The sequence below is a fragment of the Leptosomus discolor genome, chromosome 25 (genome assembly GCF_034619465.1).
Source record: "Leptosomus discolor isolate bLepDis1 chromosome 25, bLepDis1.hap2, whole genome shotgun sequence".
In the NCBI taxonomy this organism is placed as follows: domain Eukaryota; kingdom Metazoa; phylum Chordata; class Aves; order Leptosomiformes; family Leptosomidae; genus Leptosomus; species Leptosomus discolor.
Window position 1 is genome coordinate 7,223,371 of NC_141415.1, and position 9,134 is coordinate 7,232,504.

Consider the following 9,134-nt stretch of genomic DNA (forward strand, 5'->3'; position numbering starts at 1 on the left):
CCCGCCGCGCTCCACCGCCGGAATCCTGCGCTCCCGGGCCCTGACCTTGGCCCCCTGTCCCGGCCCGGGTCGCTCGCCCGCCGCCAGCCGCCGCTGGAGGGGTGGCAGGGCCGGGAGCCGACCCTCCCCGAGCAGGGGGGGAAGCACCCAGCTGGGCGTGAGCCCCCCCCGGGGTGCGGAGCGGGGCGGCTACAGCCCCCCCTGCCTCCCCAGCACCCTCCCCGGGCCGCCGCCCCCCGCTCAGGGCGGGCAGAGGGGCGGCAGCGGAGGAGCGGCCCCGTCGCCTCCGCGGGGTCCCGGCCCGTTCCTAAAGCGGCTCCTCCCGCCGATCGCGCCGTCCCCGGTAAACGCGGCCCCGTCCCCGCCCCAGGGCCGGTCGCCGTCGCTCGGTGCTGCCGGGACTACAGCTCCCGGCGTTCCGCGGCGGCGGGGCGGGCCGAGCCGAGGTGCCCGCCGGGAGCGCAGCCGGGGCGGCGGGTGAGCGACAGAGAGAGCCCCGGCCCCGCCGAGCCGGGCCGGGCCGGGCCGGACCGGGCAGAGCAGCGGTGAGTGCGGACCGGGAGCGGCGGCTCTTCCCCGGGGGTACGGGGTGGGCCCGGAGCGCGGTGGGTGCAGGGCGGGAGGGCCTCGCCCCCTCCCCGGGAGCAGGCGGCGGCCGAGCCCCGCTGCAGGGCCCGCGGGAGCGGGGGAAGGTGCTTCGCGTGGGTCCGTCCCGAAAAACACCCACCCACCCCCCAAAAAAAGCAGTTCCTGAGATGGAACCAGAAAGCTCCGGGGCCCGGGGGGGTCCCCGTGGGGGATCCCCGCAGTCACGGCCGGGCCGGGGGGAACCCGGGCAGAAGCAGGTCCTGCCCCAGCACCCCGGGTCCTTCCCAGGTGTTTGGGTGGAGGGAAGCGGGATCCAGGCCCCCGAGCCCCCACGTGCGCCTGGAGGAACCCAACATGCAGCGTTCCCTGCGCGTCCAAACTTTAAATTTAGCAGAAGAGGCCGCAGGGGGCAGGCAGAGCCCCCCTGGTCCCACTGCCACTGGGGACGGCTCACACTTCTCCGCGTCCCCGTGGAGCCGCACCGCGGCTTCACAGCCCCCGGCTTCCTGCTCGTCGAATCGTTGAGGTTGGAAAAGAACTTTCAAGATTATCCAGTCCCACCATGCTGGCTGCTCTCCTGACAGCTCCACCAGTGCCGTGTCCTCCTGGCTTCCCGAGGAGGAACCTGGTAGCTCTGGGGCTCAGATAAAGCCTGTCAGCCCCTCGGGGCTGGACCAGGACACCGTCTGGGTCTAACCTCTCACTCGGCTCCCTCCCCTATCAGCTGCCTCTGAACGCCACCGCGTTTGCCAACGTCTTTGATGTACTCGGTGCTCTGGTTCCAACACTGATGCCATCTGGCAAAGGAGGGTTTAAAATATTTATTTGCCTGGGAGATGGCAATCACTCCGGCTGCCAGAGATAGGGATCTCGGCTCCCTGGGATCTTAATCACTTGCATTCTGGGAACCATCGGCCACGATGAGCGCCTGGGGCCTCCTTCCCTCTGCCAGCCCAGATGAAGTTCCTGCACGGGATTGGTGCCGGGCCTGGGGTGTGATCCTGCCCCGGGGAAGGGCTGCGGGAAGAGGTTGGAGCGCTGCTGAACTGCGAGGGGACGGGAGCGGAGGGTGGGGAAGGGGCTGCACCTTGGGGTGCTGGTGGCACGGCCAGAGCTGGAGGCTGCGGGTCCTCCAGCTGCTGATGGACAATGAAGCGAGTGGGGAAACTGCCGGTGCTGTTTTGTTCCCCCTTCCCTCAGAAGCGGGGAGATGCCATCACGCCAGTTCTGACCTGGCAGCCCCGATGTTTGCTCTGAGCCCCAGAACAAGAGTCTTGCCTGACAGAGCCACGGACAGGGAGCTGGCATGGCGGCGGGCGGGAGGTTGGGAACAGGACACGAAGGATTGGGTGGAGGGAGGGCTCGGCCCCGCCATCCCAGCCTGCTGTTTGACCCCAGTTAGGACTTTTCCCCTCCTTGGATGGACACCGTCCAAGGGCAGCACAGTCCCGACCTTCACACTCGGTCTCGTGAAACATTGAAAGCTTTTCTGTCCTGGAAAACTGCTGCACGAGTCGGGAAGCAGAACTTGGCAGCCAGCTGCTGGGGGGGCTGGAGTTCCTCCCGCTGTTGCCTTTTGCCTTGTTTTTCCTGCAGGTGAACAAGTGCTCGGTGTAAAATCAGAAAGCAAACACGGGATCTGGGCCGGGGGTAGGGATCGGAGCTTGGAGAGCTCACGCTCCCTCAGCCAGGCTTTTGCAACACGGCGCGGAGCTGGGCGTGCAATCGATCCACAGGGAGCACCGGGCTTGGGCAAGGGCTGCCAACGCCAGGAACAGGAAAGATTCGCAGATGAAATATTTTTAAGGTGGGGAAGGACAGAACTGGAGAAGCAGCGTTATCCTCACCGTAGGACCGAATGCTTGACATTGCTGCATCTCTCCTGCAAGAACGAATTATCCCCCTGCACGTTCTAGCGTTGCACCCGCCCGATCCTCACTTTTACACGTGAGGAGACCGAGGCACAGGGAGGAGAATTGCTTCACGTACGGCTTCCAGGTTGGGCCCTGTGCCACCCAGCTGCAGGTTTGCAACTGCCCTCGTTTGCAGAGGGGGCCAAGTCCGAAGTTGCTCGTTGGTTTTTTGAAAGTTACGGTCGTGGTTGTCCTCAGATGGAAATTCCCCTGGATTGCTGCGCGGGCAGGGGCACCCCTAGGGCTCGGGGGAGGTCTGCTGGCCTCGGCGGCCTTCGGGTAACGGCATCGTTTCAGGAAAAGAGGGGCCTGAAGAGGCCACCCTGGTCAGCCCCCTGTTCCAAAGAGGAATCTGAATTATTTTAACTGCTCATGAAACTTGATTTTAAAGCCTCCGGTGATACCACCGATCGCTTTTGTGGGCCATCCATTCCAACGCCCGCCCTTCAGTGCTACCCAGTTGCTCCCAGTCCCACTCGTGCAGTTAACTCCACTGCAGTTTGTCTCCCTTCTCAGTGCAGCTCTGAAGTGTGTGAGGACTCTTCCTCGCGCCTCTCTCCGGTGTTCTCGAGACTAAACAAACCCGTTTCCTTCAGTCTGTCCTTGCAGGCCATGTTTTTCCTACACACCTCTGCTCCTTCTCACTGCTCTCCCCTGGACTCCCTCCAGCTCTCCCAGAACTGGACTCTTCTAGCTGAGGCGTTACCTGCGTCTAGGAGAATTATCCCCTGCGCCTGGCAAACAGCACTCCTGTTGACGCATTCCACGGGGCTGTTTGCTTTTTTTTTTTCTGTTGTCACAACAATATGACTTTTTTTGGCTTACGCTGTGCTTCGCCACGTCCCCTACATTTCCCTCCAAAAGCCCGTAGGAATTGCACCAGAGCTGCTCCCCCCACTAGGACTGGAGCGCTGAACTCTGCCTCCAAGCCCTGCTTCCAGAGCGCGCTTCAGGCTTTTCTCTGCAATATCCAGTGCCCAATATCCTTTGTCCCAGGAGGCGGGCGACACGAAAACAAGCACTCCACAGACCTGCAAGCCTCTTTTCTGGTACCAAAACCTTCTCCAGGTATAAGCCCCCCGATCGAGCCCTGGGTAGCAGAGGTGGGTGCTCAGCTCGCCCAGCAGCCTTGCCTCCCCGGAGCCGCCCGCGCAGCTGGAAGAGGCTCGGAAGTTACAGCGAGCGTCCCGGGAGTCGAGCGTTCGCTTTGTGTCCTGACCCTGGGCAGGAGCAGGGGACAGCGCCAGCTTCTGAGCCAAGCCAGGCCCGGCACTCGGCGAGGGAGCTGAGAACAGCTGGCGGCAACACGCAGAGCGTAATGTTAGATCTGGCTCGGGCTCGCCTCCTGAGACCGAAGCCTCCGAGAGCTGGAGAGAACAGCAATGCCGTCTTCCAGCTGTGGGAGCCAGAGCAGCAAAAACACGAGGCTGGACATCAGGAAACAGCCCTCGCCTTGGGGTCCTCCGTCCAAGGAGGGACAGGCGATACTGTCTAATGAAACCACATGTCCGTGGGACGCGGACAAAGATGATTTTACGCGAGAACGTCCCTGATCTCGGTGTAAAGATGCTCAGTGTTACTGCGGTTCTAATTTGTGCTGTTCCTGTGGTCCCTGGGAACCGGTAAACCTGAGCTTTCACCTTCCCAGTAAGCCTGAAAGCTGACTGGTACCTGCTGCTGCTGCAGCGATCCAAAAAGCCACTCCGATACCTGTGCCGTCCGTAGGGCACCGCTCCAGAGACGCTCTGAGCGGATGACACTGTCTTGCTTCCTCGTCTTCCCGGTATTGTTTAGAAAAACATCTCTCTGTGTTCCTCCTACGCAGCAGCTGTTCTTTCCAGGTAGGGGAAGAGCCGTCTTCTCTGCAGCTCTCACTACTGAAATACTCCCCCAATGCCCTTTGCCTTGTTATCTGTTAACTTTTTGTGTTCCTCCAGAAGAATCTCATTCCTTCCCTGCGGGGGAATGTTTTTGTTCTTTTTTTTTTTCCCCCTGTAAGTCTTAAATTGGGAGGCAAAACACGTAAGCCAGACAGGAGACCAGCAAGCCTCCAGAGCTGTGCAGAACCCTGTTCATTTAGTTGAGCTAATTAGGAGATGTGTTGATATAGAGCTGCCGTGCCTTTGCTCTGCAAATACTTGTGTTCCCTTTCCGAGTTGAAGGTACGCTGAACCCATAAGCATCGAAGAAGCTTCGTGTGCTGAGCGCTTCCATGATTTACACCCTGATGGTGATTTAAAAAGCGCTTAAAGTATTGGTTTGAGCCTTGTCAGGCAGTCGCAGGATTGAGCCTTGACGTCTTGGTTCCAGGAAAAGGTTTCAGCAGATCACAAGCAGCTTCTGGCACAGACAGGCTTCCCACATGTTATTCCCAAATCTCAGCCGCTCCCAGATTTAGCCTCCCCTCAGAAACGTCAGCTCTACGGATGGAAATGAGGTGCAGAGAAGTGAGCTGACTTGGGATTTTGATTGCAAACAACAGATTTCAGGTTCACTTAACAGCAGGGCAGTGCTCGACCGCTGCTGTGCCGACCCGAGTCCTTTAGGTGGAGGGCTGCCGCCGCCCGAGCGCTGACCCGGCTCTGCTTTAGTTTCAGGGGTGCCCGTTGGACACAAGAGCCAAGATGAACGTGGGAACCGCACACAGCGAGGTGAATCCCAACACCCGTGTCATGAACAGCCGGGGCATCTGGTTGTCCTACATCCTTGGCATCGGCCTGCTGCACGTCGTACTCCTGAGCATCCCCTTCTTCAGCGTCCCCGTGGTTTGGACTCTTACGAACATCATTCACAACATGGTAAGGGAACAGCGTGGCTGGCTTGACTTCCCAGAGCACGGTGAGGTCGTCTCTCAGCACCAGTTCTTCTTTTGAGAGCAAGCTAGTAAGATTCTTGTTGAAACAATTCCCTTCTCTGTAATTCCAGAGATGCAGGGTGAGTTACTCAACCTCCACCCCTCGGACTGCACCTTTGCCTCTAGGTCATGTACTTAAATCCAGCCTAGGTGCTGGTGAGACAGCAAACATCTGGTGAGGTGGCTCAGAGGGGACACCGAATTCATTTGCCTGCAGGGTAGGTCCCTTTGTCACATCCCCCTTACCAGAGCAATAGCGTGAGGGGCCACAGGAGGTGGTGTGGCAGCTTTCATGTGGGTTGATACAATCTGAACTGGCCTCAGAGGTAAAAAAAGAAAGAAAAACAAGATTAAACTGCAAACTTTGTTCTGCTTAGAGGAAAAGATTAGTCCTGGAACAGGTTCCCCCCTTCTAAGGAGCAGGTGCCCAAAGGAAGGGGTGTCAGAGCGCCGTGCCCTGGGGACGCGGGGCACCCGGGCTCCCTGCGACGCCAGAAGCTGCTGCGTTCAACTGCTCGCTTCTGCGCCTCCGCCACCCCACTGCGCCAGCCTCGGCACGCTTGGGTCCCAGGGCTGAGGAGCAGAGCCTTCAGCCATAGTGGGCAAAATACTTCAGAGATGCAGCGATCGAGTTTGTATCCTTTATTTTAAATAACATCTGAGGCCGAGAATATTGCAGAGACAAAAATGACACCTTTATAGGGACCCTCATACTCATGTTATTGATGGCTCTAGCAGGAAAAAGACCAAACCCACAAGACCACCAGCTGGAGCCGCTGGGGGCTCAGCTGACAAGCTGCCTGCTCTTCAGCCAGCCCCTTCCCCTTCTCTGGCACCTTGAACCATTCAGTCCGGGGAACAGAAAGGAGTTGAAAGGCCAGCCGTGGCTTTGCTTGAGAGATGTGATGTAGCCAGGCACTTGCTGTTTATCTGTGACTTGTGTTCCACGTCAAGAGGTTAACTCGTAATCAGAGCGGTACCAGACCCTCGCTGCCTCCAGCTCTGCCAGCGCTGTTTTAGAAAGCAGTTAGCGTTGCTGTTGCACGGTAGAGCGAGCCCACGCTAATCTCCTGATCCCAGAGATCTGAGCCCTGTAATCTCGCAACCACCTTCTTGGCTTACACCCAGCAGCCTCACATGTTCCAGCCAAGCCTGCGCTAGCCCCGGCTAGCGGCCTTCCTCCCGAACGCTCGCCGCTTCTTCCTTAGCCACCGCGGGTGCCAGCGCCTCTTCCAGCAGCGACGCGGCGTCCCTCTAGCGGACCCGGGCGCTGGTGCAGGCTCCCACAGCGGTGCTTGGCCTTGCTGAAGCCGCACGCTGCTCCCGGCGCGGCGAGGGGCGTGAGGGAAGGCCCTGCGCGCCTCACGCTGCGTTTCTGTTTGCCGCAGAGCATGTACATCTTCCTACACACCGTGAAAGGAACTCCCTTCGAGACCCCGGACCAGGGGAAGGCTCGGCTGCTCACGCACTGGGAGCAGATGGACTACGGCGTGCAGTTCACGGCGTCGCGCAAGTTCCTGACCATCATGCCCATCGTCCTGTGAGTACTTCGGGGCAGCCGAGCTGCCTCACGCGCCCGTCCCCGTCACCGCTTCTGCTGCCCGCGCTGGCCTGGGAAACGACAACGTGGAGCGCTGTCATTCAGCTTCCCTCTCTCTCTGTTCCCCTCCTTTCCAGGTATTTTCTAACCAGCTTTTACACTAAGTATGACCGGATACACTTCATAATCAACACCATCTCCCTTATGAGCGTCCTGATCCCCAAACTGCCTCAGTTTCACGGAGTCCGGATCTTTGGGATCAACAAGTACTGAACCGCGTGGCTGGAGCGAACGGAAGAGGAGCAGGGGAGAGGGGGAAGTTCCTTCTCTCCAGTCCTGTTCCTTCACCCCCACGCACACTGGGATTTAATTTCACAGCGGCTGTTTAAATGCAGTATCCAATAGACATATACCGCATGCTGGATCCTCATGCCCAATAAATCTAAACAAGCTCCAGCGTAGAGTTTAGTGCGGAGCAGGGTGCATGGCGCTGGATTCCTTTTATTCCAGTGTCATAAATAGATGCGGATACACTGAGACTTGTAAGGTACAACACGGATGAATCCTGGGGAGATTTTCATCTGTCCCAGACATTGAAGGAAGAGAATAGGGATGAGGGGAAAAGCTTTTAGTGCTGGTACTATTGCTGTGGTAAATGCACTTTAAAATATATTTCCCTTTCTGAAGCTAGGTGCTTTAAGCGATATGTGGGGGAAATTCAAAGGGATACAGCCAGACTTCCCCAATACTTGATCGTTTCGGGGTTTGAGTTCCATTTTCGGGAGGGGGAAGAGAACGACAGATTTTTATTTTGCAATCTTTTACGTTACCGAGAAAGGAAGTTCTTTTACTAAAAACAGTACAGGAAGGAACGACCCGCAATTTGACAAAGCCTTCAGTTTTCTACGGTACCATTCTTGGAGTTCAGGGAAAAGCTCAATAGATCCTAATCCCTACTTGTTATTTTCAGCTTGTGCCAGAATGTCTGGGTAACGCTGCTCCCACCCCAAACCGCTAATCTTTAAGCTCATTCTGCAGCCTTTGGGCTAAGGGCTGGGTGCAGGTCGTTGTGATCGACAAGTGCCACTGGGCTGCTCGATACACGGAGGCTGCACAAGTGTGGGAGGAGCTGAAGACTGATCCGTACAGGCTGAATGAGAGACGGAGGGCTGCTTGCTCTAATCAGTTAGTGGCTAATTGGAATTCTGCTCCTCAACCCAGCTCTTTGGTCTCTTAAGTCTGTGTACGTTACTGGGATTTGCCAGTGGACCTGGCTCGGCGTTTGACTCAAGCGAGCGTGTGATTTCTGGCTCACCTGGAAGCCCGTCGCTCGGCTCCGTGCACGAGTGCGGCAGCAGCATCCCCTGAGCCCTCGGTGATCCAGCGGGGCAGCGAGACTAACGAGCAGCGCCAGCACCAGACTGAACTGACCAACAGAAGGATGCAGTGGGTCACCAATCATAGATTCTTTAGTACAGGAACAAAATTGAGCCTTTTTTCCCCTAAAATTACCACCTACACAAAGCAGTTTGCAGGTTTAGATTTCCTGGCTGAGATAGCTTTCTACTGTTCAAAATCATCAGTTTTTCTTTTGGGTTGTGTGCTGGATAAAATGTGGTTTTCCCTCATGCTTCCCCTGTAAACTCATGAAAGCCTGTATTTTTGTTGTCTTAGTGCTTATATTGTCTCACACTTTGGACAATGATATAAACGTTTGAAATGTGCTAGTTTTGTTCCTGCATTAGCCAATTCTAGCCGTAGAGGTCACAGCGGGAATCATTGAGTGGTCTGATGGTCTCTGAGCACAGGACAGGGATAGGGGAACTTCAGGGGTGCATTTAAGACCTAGAACTCCTCCACACATCATTTTAGGCAAGCTGCTTTACTGCTTTATCTCAGACTTGCTGTTGGACCGCTGCAGAGAAGGGAAGACACATCTGGTGTACCTTAAAGGGCTGCTGGAATGCCGAGAGAATCATTAGCTAATACCTTTGGAAATTTTTAATAAATCGTTTAAGTGACAAGGAAGTTTTCAAGCACATAGAAAGAGGAGAGAGTCTGGCTTGATACCCGCGTGCTGTTGTCCAGCCAGGGAGTTTGACAGATGGGCAATTCCCTTGATGGGGCGTTAAACCTTTCAACCACCACGACACCAGGGCGGCTGCTTTGGTTCAGGTATGCCGCACTCTAAAGCTAATGCACTCTTTAAGCTGCAAGACAATGACTTTTGGAAAAAACA

General features: G+C 56.7%; 1 protein-coding gene across 2 annotated transcripts; it reads left to right on the top strand.

Moving 5' to 3' along the window:
• Nucleotides 1-501: 501 nt before the first annotated feature.
• On the top strand, nt 502-8,619 carry ORMDL3 (ORMDL sphingolipid biosynthesis regulator 3). Of its 2 annotated transcripts, XM_086477953.1 has the most exons (4): nt 502-545; nt 5,093-5,299; nt 6,744-6,895; nt 7,033-8,619. In XM_086477953.1, exons 2-4 carry the CDS (start codon nt 5,126-5,128, stop codon nt 7,166-7,168), a joined length of 462 nt encoding a protein of 153 aa, XP_086334079.1. In that variant the 5' UTR covers nt 502-545; nt 5,093-5,125; the 3' UTR covers nt 7,169-8,619. The 2 variants fall into 2 exon arrangements, with proteins under 2 accessions (XP_086334079.1, XP_009944692.1); XM_009946390.2 differs by lacking the exon at nt 502-545 and having other exon boundaries at nt 5,098-5,299.
• The last annotated feature ends 515 nt before the right edge of the window (nt 8,620-9,134 follow it).

Coding starts and splice junctions, on each gene's coding strand:
- ORMDL3 (XM_086477953.1), top strand. CDS start 5,126: ATGAACGTGGGAACCGCACACAGCGAGGTGAATCCCAACACCCGTGTC. Junction 5,300..6,743: donor CGAACATCATTCACAACATG/GTAAGGGAACAG, acceptor TGTTTGCCGCAG/AGCATGTACATCTTCCTACA. Junction 6,896..7,032: donor ACCATCATGCCCATCGTCCT/GTGAGTACTTCG, acceptor CCTCCTTTCCAG/GTATTTTCTAACCAGCTTTT.